Source organism: Cricetulus griseus (assembly GCF_003668045.3).
Source record: "Cricetulus griseus strain 17A/GY chromosome 1 unlocalized genomic scaffold, alternate assembly CriGri-PICRH-1.0 chr1_0, whole genome shotgun sequence".
NCBI classification, from domain to species: Eukaryota; Metazoa; Chordata; class Mammalia; order Rodentia; family Cricetidae; genus Cricetulus; species Cricetulus griseus.
Window position 1 is genome coordinate 264062800 of NW_023276806.1, and position 19464 is coordinate 264082263.

At 36.4% G+C, this 19464-nt stretch overlaps 1 protein-coding gene across 5 annotated transcripts in view; it reads right to left on the reverse strand.

The window, feature by feature from the left end:
• Pcdh15 (protocadherin related 15) overlaps window positions 1-19464 on the reverse strand; it is a 678164-nt gene that overhangs the window by 279690 nt on the left and 379010 nt on the right. For all 5 annotated transcript variants that reach the window (XM_027394186.2, XM_027394188.2, XM_027394187.2 and 2 more), the window contains 2 exons: window positions 18358-18466; window positions 5380-5492 (listed from right to left, as the gene is read on the reverse strand). In XM_027394186.2, coding sequence (XP_027249987.1) covers window positions 5380-5492; window positions 18358-18466 — 222 coding nt within the window. The remainder of the gene's footprint in view (window positions 1-5379; window positions 5493-18357; window positions 18467-19464) is intronic.

Consider the following 19464-nt stretch of genomic DNA (forward strand, 5'->3'; position numbering starts at 1 on the left):
CCCCATGTCACTCAGACTGCAGACTCTGCAGAGTAAGGAAGATTGTGCTTGTGACCATTGGTTTGTGGGAGTTTGGAATAGACAGTAGTCTGGAGCAACTCACTGGAATGTACTTGATATGTATTTATTGTTCAAGGGGAGTACAGAAGAATGAGAGCACTAGCCAGATGTGCAGCACAACCGTGATGCCAGCACTTGGGAGGGAGAAGTAGATGGATCAAAATCCTGGACAGATCTCCTGGCTTTGTGATTCAAGTACACGCTGGCTAATAGAACTCTATTGATAAGTGGAAAAAGAAAGAAGGGAAGGAAGGACAAGATGGGGTGGGAGAGATAGGGAGGGGAAGGGGGGATAGAATAGGTCCATGATTATACAGCTAAAATATTTCCAGACTCTGAAGGAAAAGGATCCATACTCTGTGGAATGTGACTTGCCTATAGCTGGGGAAAGGCATCCATGGGCAATATTTTGTTTGTTTTGTTCTAACATTTTGTTACTGAAGGCTCCTGTTTATTCTTCCCAAAAGTAAAGTTTCATGATCTCTCATCTCTCTCTCTCCCTCCCTCTCTCTCTCTCTCTCTCTCTCTCTCTCTCTCTCTCTCTCTCTCACCTCTCTTTAATATACACTGGCAATATTATACATTACAGACATCTGAAAAGATCTAATGAATTCTCACTCCTTTCCATGGAGATTCCATCTCTGTGTATTGAGAAACTATGATAGATGACAGGTGACAGGCTGCCTTCTGTGACATGTGCAATCCTTCAAGTCTGTGTAAAAAACCACATGAAGCCGGATGGGAAGGGAAGAGGGTAGAGAGGTTAGAAAGCAGCATGCAGAGGGTCATGTCTGCAGTGGCTTTAAAGACATTCAATTGACATGTGACAAGCTGGATGGGGTGCCCAGGAAAGCAGGTACAGTTTGAGAGATAGAGATAGATAGATAGATAGATAGATAGATAGATAGATAGATAGAGTGAGAGAGAGACTATGTGTGAGATGTAAACAGATGATAAGAGCATAAGAGGCAGAGGAAATTATTCAAGCATCAGGGTAGTTGACATGAGGGAAACGAGCAGAGAAAACTTGTGAGAAGATAAGAATGCCTGGCTTAGGTGACTAGTGATAAAATACTAATTCATAGGAGAGTCAAGAGAAGGCTTAGCTGTTCAAGGGAATGTGTATCACTTGTTGCATCATTAACCCAACACAATTATATAAACTGGGAGGAGTTTTCCAGGTGATAATTCGAATGCTATTGTAGTCATCAGAAGGAAAATGTATTTGAGATTGTTTTGTGCCTTTGTACATGCCTATCTGACAGCTGTTAGGCACCTTGATCAGTACTCAGAGAAGTTACTGAGAACTGAAAACTAACAAACACTACACTAAATATTTTAAAAATATTGAATCTAGAGATGAAGCATTAGTGATACACAGAAGGCCAGGAGTTAAAGTGGCTGTGAGCTTAAAAAATAATCACTTCTCATGTATGACCTCATAGTGCTCCAGGTAAACATTTGACTAGGATCGGTGGCATGTGGGAACTAACGTCATTAATTTAAATTTCTGTCTCACTGTCTATTTCAAATACTTATATTTTCTTCAGAAGGAATATGGCTGTTAGTGACAGTCACAAATACCTCAAACTACACATTGGCATACATTTGACTTTTGCTAAGGGTTCTACGTAGGTAATGTTAAGCAGGGGGCACAATAGAAATTGTATTTTAGTGGTGATGGAGAGATGGCTCAATGGCCAAGAACAGACACTACTCTTCCAGAGGAAGAGGACCTGAGTTCGATTCCCAGTATTGGCATCAGGTGGCTTATACCCACCTGTAACTCCCGCTGCATGGGACATCTCTGGCCTCATCAGACACCCTGAGTTACACGTATATTCACGTTCCCTCCCCACATGTACATAATTTAAAATGATAAAAGTACAATTTAAAAACATTTAAAAGGAAATATATTACCATCCATTATCTTTAAAGACGAAGAGAATAAAGAGATCCATTTACTACTGAGGAACCTTGCCATAGTATAGACAAACAGCCTGTGAGGACGCTTCTTTCATATGCATACATAATTGTTTTATACTGTGACTTAGACCTCTGGCCTGAAAAAAGAGAGGGAGACCAGAGTAGCATGATGAATCTAGGTCTCTGTGATTCTCTCCATCTGGGCCTCAGATCCTACAAGGTGGCTGCTAATGCTTAGGATGGCAATACATTGCATGATAGTAAAGTATGCCTGTGGCTTGGGAGAAAAGCAAACTAGGATGTAGTTGCCGGGCATTTGAGCAAGCTCCTGAGTGGCATCAGGAAGCCTGAGGCACTGTAATGCTGTGTTAGCGGTTTCACCACGGCTCTTGCTTAATCAGAGTTTAATAAAAGCTTTTAATCAAAAGGATTTAGATGAAATGCAATTATTCTTTAAAGAACTGAGGGACAAAGAATTATTAATAATCTATTCATTTGATCTGTTTTAATAATTCAAGTTTTTTGCTTTGTATTGGAAGCCTAGCGTATAAATACAACTTTAAATATGCTACAACTAGTGAAAGTGAGTTTTCTGAGATTTGTATAAGGTACTCAACACATGCAATAAAATAACTGTTATAACATCTGAGATCTGTTTTTATATTTCTGCCTCACAGGAAATCTGCGGTTGCTTTTGGGAGGATCATGTGGAAGGATCCGATATTTCATAATCCAAACTGGGATGTTCTTGACAATTATTCAAGGACCACGGTCTATAGGTGGAGTTATTCTGGCACAAAGCAAGTGACTGATTCTTTTTCTCAAAATGGGTCAACTTTCAATATCCTCAGATGAGAGCAGTTAACTAAAGGCTGGGGATTTGTTTTATAATGGAGCATCCCTGTCTTTTCCAGGCCTGTGTGCTTGGGTTGTTTACCAGGCTAATGTTTCTAATTATGCAACTTCGTCTTGCAGGTTTCACCTTTACATTTTTACTTGTCAGCAGGCAGAATAAATCACTGGCAGAAATAGCAAGAAATAAAGATGAGAAATCTCTGGTTCGTGACACAAACCAGCTGTTAGTGCACTGTGTGGCTTTTAAAGGCAGAATTCTTCCTCGGTCCAGAAGGAGACACTGATATTTTATTTGAGGCAGCTTCCCAAACAGAAATTTGGATCAAATCCAACAACAACACTGAAATACTTCCATAGCTAATAAAAAAAACACAAAACACTAATGTGGGAAAAGGTATAGATAATGAAATATTTACTACTGAAGAGAACTGTGGGATTATGGCGTTTCAAAAAATGGCAGGATATTCGGTTATTTCTTGGTATGTGTTGTGTTGTTATTCTTTTAGCTGATACTTTCTCTCATGGTCCTATCATGATACATTTGCGTCATGGCAATTTAGATCTAGTGATGCTGCCAAAACTTTCATTGATAGTATAAAGTGCTATGAAAACATAAACAATTATTTGTTCACATTTCTAATTGATTTTTTTTCTGTAATTGACGAGCTGTTAACACTATTCTCAGACATACCAAGACAACTCATGTGAGTAGCAAAGGAAACTGATTTCATACTCAAAATGAAGTAGTTTGGAAACAATACATAGACAAAGATAAGCATCAGGGGACCCAGGCAGATAGACATAGGCAGTGGACGTACGTTGCTTCACTTCTATGGGGTCCCATGATAATGGCAGGTCTGTGCAAACTGAGAACCTCATGTGTGACCAGTTTGTATAAAGAAGGATAACAGCGACATTCAAGGGGGGCTATATCCACTCAGAAGGTGCTCTTCCTCATTTTTTTCTGTTGACTGCTTGCAGTGAGCTACATTATGCTTCTAAGCCTTTCTGTTAAGAACACATTTTTTCCCCCGCTTTCATTTATTGGCCCAAATCTCTTAACACAGCAACCTTAAGCTTGGAGTAATCTTCAGAAAAATCTTTGAAATGCCAGATAATTGAAATACTCTCTTTTGGTTGGTTGTTAGTCTTGTTTTATCTGCTGTCTGCCAGCAGATTCAATCTAGAGTGATAGAGACTTACCTTCTTCTACACTATTAATTCTCCAAGGACAAAGCATAATTAAACAAACACCTGATTAGCTATGCATTTTGTAATGTGATGTAAGAAGCTATCAATACTATGAAGTAAAATAAATGTATTTAGTATAATAGTATTTTGAAGTTGGATTTATCTACAGTTAATCCAGATAAGCCTATACAACTACATAGTGTGTGCAGAGAGAAGACCCAACAGTTGCATGAAATAAAACCAAATCACCTCTGCCCAGTAATAGTCGTGTGTCTCATGATAGCTAAGGATACTGGGATACTGACACTGAACTTGATATTCCCACATACAGCAGTGCAAATAAGACACCAACCAGGTGGTGGCAACCAGCCAATGAAGATGCACAAAATTCACCATTCCCAGAGCCCCTACTCAGCAAGCCCTCTCTCTTCATTTCCTTTTTATTTCAATTCTTCATTTAATTAGGTAAATTATTTATGTGGTTCTGGGGATTGGAACCAGGGCCTTGTGTCTGCTTGGCAAATAAATGTTCTACCACGGAGCTAATGCCATAGCACTATTATTTTTAATTATTTTAATAATGCTTTGGGCATGCACATGTATGTGTGTGTGTGCGTGTGCGTGTGCGTGTGCGTGTGTGTGTGTGTGTGTGTGTCTGTAATATCTTGCAATATTTATTAAATTTATTCAGGGTTGACTGCTGCCCTATCTCTTACTCACATTTATCTCCATTGAGTATTTATTTCCACTCAACAAATCCTTACACTTCCTTCAGTGTCAAACAGAAATCTTAAATCTCAACTTTCTGGTGAAGGTCACCAGGATTAATTAATTTCTACAGTACTTCTTCTGTGGCTTCCTTATGACATAATCTATATTATTATTAATTGTTATTTAATTTTCCATCTTTCTTTGAGTTCTAGACTCACCTTCTGACATAAAGAAGATAGTAAGTCATACATTTAAAAAATGTCAGGGTGAGAATATACTTTCAGTCTATGCTAGAAAAAGCAACAACACTAAAAATAATATGTTAAGATAAATAAAGCATATTCTAATGTTGCCATTGTTTATCTTTCATGTCAAAAGTTATTTTCTTAAAAAGTTAAAAGATAAAATGTAATTTGTTATTTAAACTATGTCCCTTTGACCAAGGCATTATGGACATAAATATATTGAATATTACTATACACATGAGAAACAATTCCAGTGTTTATGGTAAAAAAAATTGGTTATAGTGGTTCATATTTATTCTCTTTTTTTCAAATGAGATCTACAGTAGCCTCCATATGTTCCTTTGCTTAGCCTTTCATAACCACAAGGAAATAAGGTTTTAGTTTAATTTACCTTAATAACCAAATCGAATTTCTGGTGGAAGTCCCTGTTGACTGGCTCCAGAAGAGTGAGCTGGGCTGTCCTGGGATGCATGTGGAAGAACCTGGGGTAATCCTCAGGGGTGCCTGGGAGACAAGAGACAGCATTCAAAACTGAGAACAAACAGCAACTAGCTGGTCTGATTCATCTTTTTTCCCTCAGTAACCGAGCAACACAGTTACAATTTCATTAGTAAATTGAGTTTCTAAATTATCCAGTCTAGGGAGAGTGGATGCAAATGTGATATATAATTAATTAGCTTATGAGTTAGAGAAAGGGAAGATATTTGTTTGGATGGTTTTCTGAATTTTTTTAAAGAGAGCTCTTTAATTAATTTGGAAACTCATCATATGAAAATAGACATTAAGTAGAGGAAAAACAAATTTTGGGTTATAAAATTATATTTTAATGGTACATAAATCTTAATTACACCCTTCATGTTTTTTTTCAAAATATCTTGCAATAAATAAAGAGCAGCAATTTAAGCCAAATATCAAGATGCCTAGGAACTATTATAAATATGTTCTCTTGCAGTAGGGACATTTTTTGTTGTTGTTGTTGTTAATGTTGTTTGTTTTTTTTTAAAGATAAGTGTTCTGATAACTGCTGGAAATTTAAATGAATTTGTTGTTTTAAGGTACATATTTCTTAAATGCAGACATTTTGTACATTGAGTTATATTTGTTCCTACAAATTTTCTAACTTCTTGTATCTTCTTACCCTGTATGTTAGAATATTTTGTTCCAAAGGAAAGAAATGCCAATTCAGAGTAGTCAGGTGTAAAAGGCAAATTTTTAAATGTTAAAATTTTAAAATGTTAATTTTAAATGTTAAAACATTCATTAACAGTTAAGTATGTCAGTAACTATCAGTGACCCTGTCAATAATTTATACTTGTAATGAAGACTCGGGAACCTGAGAGATTAAATGTTCCCACTACAAAGATATTTATAATAACTGATTTCAGTCATGATGAGCAATTATACTTACTACTCTAGAGATTTATTTATAGGAAAAATCCACAGCAATGAGTGGAAATGGGCTGAGAGAGATTATACTGAGCACATAGAAGGAAACTGCAGTGTTTTAGTCACATCCATATATAGCTCCCTCTGGACTTAAGAACACAAACACAAATTCAGTTGCATTAAGTTTCCATCACTCATTTTTTTACAACAGACACTGATGACACCCTATGGAAGGCCTCACCATCCAGGGGAAGCAGAAAGGATATGTGATAGATAGGGTTTTAGTTGGGATTGTCATTTAAAACAATCCTGTTTCTAATTCAAATAAAAAAGTTGGAAAAAAAGAATGTTATGGAAATAGATTAGGAGACAGGAGTGTACTTAATATTCATACTTTGTATGATATGTGATCTTATTTGAATCTCAGTTCACATACCCCCTCTATGTTTAAGAAGGGGATCCTATCTGTAAATAGCTAGGAAGGCGGTTTAAAGATTCAGTAGCTACTGAGAACTTTCAACTAACCTCTATATGTAGACTACCTGTTTCTTAGTGTCACTGTCTCCTGACACTTCTGTATATAAACAATATTGCTTCTAGACTTTGCTCACTGACAATGTGGTATTTGTTCCTTTGTGTTTTGCTATGCTAATCTAGCTACTATTTGTTTTGGAGGATCTAATATGTAGTAGATATGTGGATTTGACAGAGTATAAATTAGATATGTGTTCTGTTTGTCATCTTTACCTTGGAATCTTAAAAAGTTTAATTATGACAAAAAAGATTCCATCACTCATTTTTGGACACATGTGGCATTAATAAAGAGTTTTGCAAAACCTCTAACAAACTTGGCTTGATCAATCTGTAGATCTGTGCCAAAGCCAAGCTTTACCTTCTTTGTAAGAACACTAGGGATGGGTCCTACAGCCTTATTCATGATCCATGCTCTGCCACTGATTATAAACATCCTCCAGTCAATAATGCAAGAATACCATTGTTATGATAAATCATCATCTAAAGTCTATAGTAATTTGTCTGGCTAAGTTACATGGGAAATATATCTACACGTACATAGATATTTACAACACATATAATCTTTAACTGTCAATGTAGCTATCTTTAGGTAAGTAAAACTGAACTTAGAAAATTGGTCCACTAAAAAGGAATACATAGTACATTTAAATGGAAAATCATATTAAAAGTTGATGATATAAGAGAGAGACAGTGAAGCAATAAATGACAGGGCGGTAGAGAAGCCAGACTCTGTTAACAAAAAAATGTATTATTTTTGGAGCCATATGTATATGCTCCATGTAATTATAAAACAGATTAGGTTTACAGGTATCTCAGAAATGCCAATGTAAATGTGAATTCATTTGGGGTTATAAACACAAACATCACAGAACTTCAAAAGGTTAAGAGTTTCTTATCTTATCCCAGTGAATATAGCTGATACAGAAAAATCACAGATGAAATAAAGCTGTGTACCAGCCCTGATGGTAGGGGTTGATGATATTACTATAAGATCACTCCAAGGGAATTTGATAGTAAGTTAAATAACTATGTGATACTTGAACTCTAGCACTTAAAGTATTGAAAACTGATAAAAAGGAGTAAAAAAGATATAAATATAGTATTAATGCTAAAATAAAAATATATTTACATCTGAAGTCTTGAGTTAGAAGCAAAACATACTCAATAAATACTGACAAACCAAATCCAACAACACATCAAAAGAAATCATCCACTATGATGAAGAAGGTTTCATCCCAGAGATGTAGGGATGGTTCAACATATGGAAATCTATCGATGTAATCTACCATATGAACAAACTGAAAGAAAAAAGAAACACATGATAATCTCACTAGATGCTGAAAAAGCCTTCGACAAAATCCAGCACCCCTTCATGATAAAGGTCTGGGAGAGATCAGAGATAACAGGAACATACATAAACATAAAAAGGCAATATACATTAACCCAATAGTCAACATCAAACTAAAAGGAGAAAAACTCAAAGTGATCCCACTAAAATCAGGAACAAGACAAGGCTGTCTATTCTCTCCATATCTATTCAATATAGTATTCAAAGTTCTAGGTAGAGCAATAAGACAACAAAAGAAGATCAAGGGGATACAAATAGAAAGGGAAGAAGTCAAACTTGCACTATTTGCAGATGATATGATAGTATACATAAGTGACCCCAAAAACTCTATCAGGGAACTCCTACAACTGATAAACACTTTCAGTAAACTGACAGGATACAAGATTAACTAAAAAAATCAGTAGCTTGCCTATATATAGATGATAAATGGGCTGAGAAGTAAACCAGGGCAATCTCATATTACAGACTAGCTCTAAGAGACAGGCACACTCCATGTGGTGCACCCTGAAATGGTGACCTGCTTGGGAACAATGACGATCCTTGGTAGTGAGGTTGTCATTTTATCAAGTGTATTTGATACAATGTATTTGATTTGATTCAAATCCCTTGAATCAAAAATCATTAAAGTTTCTTAAGGGCATTTCCCACTCTGGGTCTATGTCAGAAATTTAAAAACAAATGTGAACTATTTCCCTACAGGTGGCAGGAATAATTTACAAGTCGCCTATACTGCCATACACTTTTCAAGGGCCAATAAGAAAGGTCTTCCTCCTGAAAGCCAGGTACTTTGAGTATCAATAATAATAACTGTCTTGACTTGAAATAGAGCAACTATTTAAATTTCTTAAATTCAATTTTAATTAAAATTTAAATTCTACATTTCATAACATTAAAATCAAGAGTGCTGTGTTGTTCACTGTGGTGGTTTGAATAGGTATGCCCCCCCATAGACTCATGTGTTTTGAATGTTTGCCCCATAAGGAGTGGCACTTTAGGAGGTATGGCCTTGTTGGTATAGGTGTGGCTTTGTTGAAAGAAGTGTGTCACTGCAAGAGTGAGTGTTGAGGTCTTAAATGCTCACGTATGCCCAGTGTGGAACACAGTGTCTGCTGCCTACACATCAAGATGTAGGACTCTCAACTCCTTCTCCAGCTCTATGTCTGCCTGCATGTCACCATGCTTCCCATCGTGATGACAATGGACAAAACCCCTGATCCTGTAAGCCAGCCCTAATGAAAAATTTTCCTTTGTAGGAGTCACCATGGTCATGGTGTCTCTTCACAGGAATAAAACACACTTAAGACAATCACTATGGAGGAGGCTGGCTGGCATCATTTGAAAATTAGAAAGTTATACTGTAAATCCAAATAACTGAGATCACACATTTCTTTTTATGAACTTATTCAAGGTGGTGATGGAAAACAAAACCAAAAGCCTACTAAAAACAAAAATGAGGTGAGGATGCCCTATTGCACTCACGGGATGGGGACTTCATCAAAAGCCAGAGGTGGGAACCTGGATCTTCACCTCCAAAACTGGAAGGAAAGACTTTTGTGTGTTTGTGTATATTGATCTATGTGCCATGTATATTTAGTCTTGGGTATTCTGGGATGACAACACAAAAGAGGTTGCACATTATCTAGGAAATAACTTGAGCAGAGACATCAAGACCCTTCATTTGTTTACAGTAACTCTAAGAAGAACATGCAGAACCATGCCAAGGAGAACACTATGTGTTCGGCAGGGAATCTCAACAACCTTCAACTTATGTTTCTAATAAACACATCTAGGAGAAAATTAATGGGAAGAAATCAGTGTAAATTTAAAATGACTCAATAGAAATATTTATAACAGGTGAATGCTATGTGAAGCTTCACGACCCTGCTTTGTGTACTTACAAAGAAAAAAAAAGCCACAAGCTTAAGTATGTTTGAGAGAAATTTATAATAAGTAATGATGAACAGCAGACTTTTAAGCAGTTGTTTTATAAATGTTTGTAATACATATTTGGGAATTAAAGAGGTATGTCTGAAGCCTTTTTCATGATAATAAGATAGAAGAAGTGGAAGGGAATATAGACATAAAAACAACTTCACTCTGTTCATCATTTCTTAAGTAATAGTGAATGGAAAATGTCTATTCTCTCGTATTTTTATTGAAATTTATGTAAAGTCCAGTATAATTCAGGGTTGGCTCTGCTGGTTTCACCATCATTGTCTTCAGAGGAGAATGTATTGGGGGATCTGCTGAGGGTGAGCCACTAACATAAAGGAATGCTCAACACAGCTGGACTGGGAAAAGGGGGCTAGCTGCAGGAGAGAAACACTTATTAGATGATAACTCTGGGTTTTCTGTGGGGGAAACATTGTAATCTTTTTATTTATAAATCTTCTACTTCATCTAAGTGTCAAACAGCCCTATGGGGAAGATGCTATTATTGGATCTATGAAGAAAGGAAAACTCAGGAGGGATTAAGGGGGAAATGTCTTCAATTCTTACAGCTGGCAAATGAATGAAGCAGAATTCTACCACAGAATATCTATTTCTAGACTCCCAACTCTTCTCTGTCAGGTCATATAGTCTCACTTAATTAATTACACTATTGGGCTTATTGGGCTGTTGTAGAAGGTAGATTTGTAGAAGGGATTACAACATACTAAACATATCAAATGTGTAGCTAGAGATCTAAAGGAAGATCTAGAGTAAATGCTATGACAGTTTAATATTCTATACTTCTTAAAAATAATGCTTTACTAAGGAGAACTAAAAAACAATGCTTGTCTATCTACCACACACTAATTTTTATACTTTTATGAAACCCTTCCATAGAAATGATTTTGATTGCCCAAATTTCAGAATGTAATTCTTTGTAGTCAAAAGAACTCATGTATTTGAAAACCCTTATTGTTGTATATACAAAAAAGGCCTACATTTCTAACCTCGTAGTTCTGTGAAGGTAATTTCAAGTTAGATTATCCCTCTAATTTTTTACAAAGTTGGACATAATTTGTTTTCTGTAAGAGAACTATAATTACTATACCATAGGCTTTACACATTTTAGAAGTATAATTTCATGTTGATCCATGTACCATTGTCAGAATTAAAAGCAATGTCCCTGTTAATAATTGCATGATGGCTCCCGACTGCCTTCCTCAACTGCACCCTTCATGTTTGCATGTGATATTTTTATGGCATCATATGTTTTTATCATGGCAAACTTGTGGTTCATATTCTTTTCTGTATTTTAGGTCATTTCTTTTTACTGTGTTGAATTTTTCTGCTCTATTAGTACACCATGATTTTACCTGTTCTTGTGTTTGTGAGGATTCTAATTTAGTCACAGATGCAGTTTTTTTTTTTTACCATTTTTATGCACACTCATAGATGAGCATTGATGTTCTCTTATTTTTGTTAAATAGCCAGAGAGCAATCTCCTAGCAGTCATTGAGTCTAAATGTTTTATTAACTGTTTAAGGCAGCACAGTTGTAAACATCTCAGGTATGTTTGTTGGACAATCACCACCTCACTGGTGATTCACATGGTCCATGGTCAAAGTATCCTCTATGAGATTCTTATCTCTGCAGCCAGATTTGCTCATTGTCTCTTGGGTCCACCTTCCTAAGAACCCATTTAGATAAAATCATACAATTAATAGGCTTCTTCAATTCAGTCTGACACATCAGAGATTTATACAAGTATCTATTACCATTTTTCATTTATGACCATGCTTATCTTTTTTCTTTAAAAAAAATGCTAGTTTTCCAAGGTGACTGAACCATTTGATACAGCATTGTGCAGTAGTTCTGTATTCTCCATGGGTTTGCTACAACTGAGGAGATCAGTTTTTAAATTTGGGCAATTCCAATTGGTATGCAGTCATAGACACTGAGTTTTACCTTGCATCTCTTTAAAGGCAAATTAACTAAAAGAGCTTCCATTTAATTTTTATAGCTATATATTTTTCTAAGATAAATCATCTACTCAAATTTTATCCAAATTATAATTGAGTTGTCTTTTCTTGTTATATTGTCATCTTCCATATTCCCAGGGAAAGACTTCTGTTACGTATACATTTTGCTGGTCTAGACCTTTTTTCTGTCACTTGCCTTCATAAATCAGTTAACAATAGCCTTTGATATTTTTGCTTTGATACCATTAAACTTTAGCTTTTTTCTGTTTCTATGTTGGCATTTGCTGTATTTAAGAAATAAATGAAAACTTTAAGACTGCTAAGATTTTCAACTCCGTTGATTACAAGATGAGATCTATAACTTTATCTCTTAGATATGTAGATTGTATGACCTTCGTGTCAATTGGCACACAGAGATATGGGCGGAGTTGTATTTGATTGTGTTTGCTAATCCAGTTGTTGGGGATTGTTGTTGGCAAATATGAACTGTTTATGGAATTTCTCTCTCCGTGGATTCACTTTGTGCTTTGTGTTCTTTCTCAATGTCCTGAGACCCTTTATGGACCTTTCTAAGAGCACCCCCCACCCCACCTTACTGTGAGCACAGTGCTAATAGCCCTCTGGTTCCATGAAGTGACTGGAATAAAGTTCCTTTAGTGTCTCTTATTCAAATTCCTGCCTCTGATATGTCCTCAACATTTTCTTGAACTGAGGAACAAATCTGCAATTTAAAAACTTTACTTCCAAGATAAGTACAAGTTCAGTTGTATGTGTTTTAACAAACAGATTTCTGTGTAAAAATAACTTATTTTTATTGTTTATTATATTGAAGATGTGTTTCTAATATACTGATGAGGGACATTTACCCATATATAAAAATCTGATTGATATATGCAGAAATATAAAAGTCTTGTTTATTTGCTGCCATGAAGACATGAAAGTTAATGATTATTTCCAAAGCTAACATTAGAGATAACTAATGACTCATTTTATACGTACCAATCAAATATTACTAATGAATACATCAAAAACAAAAGAAACTTTAATATGTAATTAATCTTCAATTGATTGGCTATGAACCCTTTTCAGTGATGCATGAATGTTGAGAGCCTTGGAGAAGTGAAGGTATTGAAGTATCAAATTATCCAAGGCCACATGTGCATGTGGAAAATCAAAATCTCAGATCACTGGGATTTATCACAGGAAAATGTACTGTTTGGTCCAACCACCAGTTCTCCATCTATCTGGAAGTGCTACTCATCCACAAACATTTCCAAAGCTCTGCATTTTCTACAGTGAAGCCACCTCTTCCTTAATTCTAGGGTAAGCATTACTAACATCACATTTTTCTGATGTTACGTTCAAAGGCTACTCCTTTAACATTTACATTCCTCTGATGTTACCTACAAAGGCTTCTCCTTTGTAGTAAATAAAATAATTCCACAATTTTAATATTATTTTTCTTTAGGAATTAAAAACCAAATTTTCATTAAATTACCCCCAGGTTTCAGTTCTGATAATACCTATTACCTCTAATGTCTTGCTCATCTCCCCCAATGATCAACACTGCAGAGAAGGGAAATGTTGCCTGAGGGAAATGAAACTTAGGAATGATGTGCAAATTATGTAATGTTTAAAAGGCCAACATACGGAGGATGATTAATCCCTAAAATGTCTCACCATGTTAAAAAAGGAAAACAATAACAAAACAAACAAAACAATGAAAAAGTAGCTGTATTCTCCCCTTCATAATTCAGTAGCCTTTCATACTACTACAAGTTAACTTGGAGCTTATAATGCTGGGTTAATGATGCCATTAAATAGTGCTTAATAGGTGCTATTTGGGTAAACTTAGGAACACAATTAGAACCAAGAAACGCTCATATATGCACAATATTTCTGTATCAGTGGGCTCTTAGCGTAGTCTCTTTTGACTGTCGTTTTGATTAACCTGATGACTCGAGCCCACTTCATCTTGATATTGCTACCCTGTATCTATAGAAAGGATTTTATGCAAAGGAAGTACCATTACCATTATACATATTTCCTACAAATTAAGAGAACAATAAGCAATTTTGCTTGTTTCAGTATGAACATATTTTAGTTATCACTTTCTTCTGATAGTGGGTGCTAATTATCCTATGAGACTGACCTTACTGGGGGTGTTGGGAAAATGATTGGCAGCCATCTACATGATCTACACACACCAACTCAACATTACCATTCAATGTATCTGTGTACATGATTAGTGGCTATATAATGTCATGTATAGTATGGATTCTCATTTATTCTGGAAGACAGAACATCTATTTTCTGGCCACCGCCTTCAGCAAGCAATAGTTTCAGATAACTTCTACAAACTGTCTCTGATGTGATGAGATAAGCTGCTGCTATTAGTGGGATGGTAAAACCTGTATGATCAGGCTGGAGACATGGCTCAGAGGTTAAGAGCACTGACTGCTCTTCCAGAGGTTCTGAGATCAAATACCAAAAACCACATGGTGGCTCACAACCATCTGCAATGAGATCTGGTGCCCTCTTCTGGCCTGTAGGCATACATGCAGACAGAACACTGTGTACTAAACAAATGAATCTTTAGTATATATAATCTATATGATCCAAATAAATCAAAATATATCTAGATGGTTTAATACATTTGCCACATCAAGTTTATGGTAATTTGGTGGGCTTTTTTTGGTCTGGGGTACTATGAAGTCTGTCTAGAGTCAAAGAATATAGTTTGTATAATTTCAATGATTTCCCACTTAACCAGCCTCATTGTCAGTTCACAATGGTCTATACTGGAGAGCAAGCTCTCCAGGTAAATTTGAGAAGACTATTTAATGTTTTCTGCAACTTGAAAATAGAGAGGTCTATTGATCTCGATTTGATTTGGATTTTATAACACCAGCTGAACTCTCTTCACATTCTGCTACATTTTTTTCTTTTCAGTGGAAGGTGCTCTTCATAACCATTAGTGAAACTTTAATTTCAGAGACACTTCTCGGTTTTGCCTTTGTTCCTTTTAAGTCATCTGTTTCTCTGTTGCTATTCTGTATTTGTTCAGGCATCATTCCTCTGCTTTCTTTTATCTCTGTGTATGTGACTCCACTTAGCTTTTCTTACACACATAACCAGGAGACTGAACATGTTCATCCAGTGGGCTAATGTTGAATCTTCCTGAGGAGAATGATATTTGACTTAATTTTCTATCTGTAACATCCATGCTTACTGTTTTCTCTAGTTTAATAATTTGATTCCTTCATAGCTGGACATTTGAAATTTTACTATGTAGCAGCTGAAGAAATCATACTATTGCTCTTGTCTGTGTATCGAGGAATACAAGTGGTGTGTCTGTTGCTGTACTGCTCTCTGTACGTAGCTGTATCTGCTTATGTAAAGGCCGAGCTCTGTCATGTGGACTGTGGAATAACTGACTGCATGGGGGTTTGCTCTGTTTTATCTTGTTTTACATATTGTACCCAACATAATTTCTAGCTCTTCCCAGAAGAACTCTCTAAGTAGCATCATTAGTTTTTCAACTTGATGTCTGAAGAGCTCTTCTCTCAATTGCTGGTTCTGCTGGGGGGTTTGTAGGTCAGTAAGGGAGGGCAGAATTTAAAGCCTTCCCAAGATTTTCCTGTGTGTACACACAGCACATGTTTTGCAGTTCTTCTAGATTCCAAGAGACATGGTGAAGTTTTTATATCCCAATGGATCTTCTTTTCCACCTTTCAAGTCTTTTACTTATTTAAGAATTTCCTTAAATGTTCCCCCACTACATAAGGCAGCCAAAAAGGCACAGCATTTGGCATAAGTGCTTTGACAAATGCCCATGGGAGAAGCCATTGTGTCTTTGGTGACATGGGAGGTTCTTTTCTGGTGGTACTTCTGGGAACCCTCAGAAATGAACAATCTTGCTAAGTGAGGCATTGAGAGACCTCCTTTTTATTCTATCCAACACAATGGCTGATGAGCTACATGGAGTAGTCAGGCTGCCATGGACTGTGGGGCTTCAGGAGTGAAAACAGCACAAAATTCACCAGCTATTATCACGGTTTAGCTGCTTTGCTTGTATAGTCAATGAGAAATGGGGAACCTCATTTAATTCTCAGCTCAAATGAAGTTGATTTGGGCTTTCTTTGCCATTCCTTTCCTTTCTCTTTGTTAGTTTCTTTTTTTTTTCTCCCATTCCTTACTGTTTTTGGAGGAGCATATTAGTCAGCTTTGTGTCACTATGATAAAAAAAAATAAACAAAAACCAGAGACAGGTTTAATTTTAAATGCAGTTCATTACACCACAGTTACAGATGTTTGAGTCCAAAATCACAGGGCTCCTAGTATGAATGGCAGATGGAAATTGCAAAGCAGAATGAGTGACAGAGAGAAGAAAAACCAGGGTCCCTCAGTCTCCTCCCTGTTTGTGTGTGGACCTAAGGACTCCGCTGGGCCACTCTGCTTAGGTTCACAGTAGCTGCAGCACCACATTAAGGCTTTGCATTGTGTCCCTTTGGGGACAGTCATCCAATGATAGGGACTGATAAGTCTTACTGGACTGACTTTCCCAATTTCATTCATAAGAGACTGAATATTTGATCTAAATTTTCCACTGGTCATTGAGCCTCAATTGGAATTATAACTTCATATTATTGAGATAACAAATATAAAATAAAATCAAATAAAAATACCTAAATGTCCACACATTTCATAGAAACAATCAGTTCAGCAGAAATTCTATTTTGTTCTTACTTGAAATTTAATTTTGAATGTTTTCCCTGTAGCCCATTTCAAAGTAAGACTAAAATTCATCTCCCTATTGTTACACAGAGGAAGACCACCAATTAAACAGGCAAATCTATTTAAAGAAATATTAAACTCTACGATTTAAAGAAGGGGCTTCTCTTTTGATATCCATTCTGCAGACGTTCAAATGATATCCCGGAGTGTTGTTTTTGTCAATCCATCAATATTTTTCTGTCTCTTTTATAGAAGATCTTGGCAAGGTGACCATGGGCACTAATGGCTCAAGTGCCAAAGGACTGACTTAGTTTACAGAGCGACTTTGACTGCAGTAGCAATAACTCTACTGGTTTCCACCTGCAGACACCATCTTTCCTGTTAAAACAGCTGTGGACATAGCTGGGCAGCAATTTAGAAGCATTTATTTCTTCTTCCTCTGTGTATTTTAATTCTGCTCTTGATACTTTTGTACCTACATATCCCCCTTTTAATCTGGGGCATTTACCTCTCACTTTTCTATGTACAATACAGATGGACATATCTCATAATTTTCTTCAATTGGTGGATCAAGCATTTCATGTTTCCTGTTATTTATAACAACACAACTATGGGCTTAAAAAGACTTACGTTCATAAGAACTAAAAAAAAAATAATAATTTAATGGGCAGATCTCTGCATTTGGCCTGAGTTTTATATATCGATCTGAAGAGTGAAGCCTTGAAATAGAACTATGGGGGCAAAGTTTTGAAATACTACTTCTAAGCATGTTAATGTAAAATTGTCTGGAATCTGCATAATGTGGTTCATATGAGAACACAGGCTGGAGGCAGAGGCCCGGACTGGGACTGGAACTGGAAGATAATGCTCATCTCTATTGGGGTCATTCCTAAGTCAGCAATTCCTAGTTCAGAGATGCTGGCCTCTCCCATGAACCTGTCACTCCAGAGCCCATTGTCATGCAAATAGGAAACATCTACATTTTATCAAGGTATCTTAAGAACAGTTTTGTCAAATCTCTTCATTTCTATAGCTGGTGCAAATGGTAACATGCATAGAGATGGATTAGCACAAATGCTTTTTTTTTTTTTTTCAGAGCAGAAATGGGCTCTGGGTTGCCATATCATATTCCTGGGCTGGTAGTCCTTCCCTTCTTTCATGAACTTCAACAAAGCTCATATTTCCTTTGATTTTGAAAAACAAAAAACAAAAAACAAACCAAAATAACTGAAGAATGCTTTAAAGTTGATCTCTATCTTTTTTGTTTTTATGAAGGCAATATTTCTGTTCTGTAACATTTTACTGAGACAGGAAGAAGGAGACCTCAGATTTCTATCTACTTTTATATCTGTGACTTTCAATAAGGAAAGCCTTGTTATTAAAGAGCTTGATATGATATTGAGGGGATTCGTTCACAGACTTCTAACAGGATAAAATGTTGGCAGATACAAACCGACAAGGATGGAGTAGAGGATACCAGGTCGATCAGATGGTGGTTGGATGTTTCGGTCCTGATCAATGGCTTGGATAGGTGGGGTCACCAAAATGGGGTTCAGTTCTTCCTGGAAGAAAATTCAGAGTGTTTAGCTGTGCTGCACACGCACACTGCAGGAAAAACTGGCAGCAGAATGCTTGCTGGAATCTGGACAGCTAGATATGCACCAGGCAGGCACAGATTTGCAACTGCCTGCACGTGGAATTTGATACTTTGCCTAGTTCATTCTAAATCTAAGAAGGAAATGAGCCTCTCTCAAAGTCAAAACGAAAACACGTAGTAGCTATGTGCACAGAACATTATCTAAGGGATTCGCCCAGGAGGAAGTTAGGGGAAAAAAATTACAGCATTAAGCTGCCTAGAGGACTTAAGTGAAATGTAAAGACATCAAACAGCTTCTTATGTGGGTTCTCTCTGCTTTAGAAAAGATTTGTGACTCTATAGTCTTTCATTCTTAAATTATTTATTTTATTCAGATAATTACAGTGAAATTGAAAAAAAACACTCAAAATATATTCTAACTAAAAATGAAAATCAAAGCCACACCATTCAAGTGTCATGTAATTAAAATGAAGTTCATATTACAGTTGTGTTTATTTAATTAATAGTGGTGTGAAAAGATTCTGTTTAGGATGAGAGTGGAGTCCTTTAAGTCAGTGTTTCTCAGTTTGTGTTCAGCGGCATTCACTGAGCTCTTAGAATTCTCATACTGGTGTACATTAACTGTAGGTAGGTGCACTGGTTTCTCTTTCAGAGAACCCTGCTTAAGTTTTCAAAATCCTCATGGCATCTCACAGTTCTCTGGAATTCCAGTTGTAGGGCTTCCAGCACCCTCTTCTAGATTCCATGGGCACTGTATAACATGGTATAGCTATGTACACGCAGGCAAACACTCATATTAGACATAAACATTAAAATAAATACATCATTAAAAGAGGATGGGGACCAAGCAATAAGTTTAGGCTCTTGCAGTCAGAGGTCTGGGTTGCAGCCTTTCAGACATGCCATTATGTTTCAGATCTGCCATTAGAGTAGAAGACACACAAGCAGACATGGCGCAGTTAA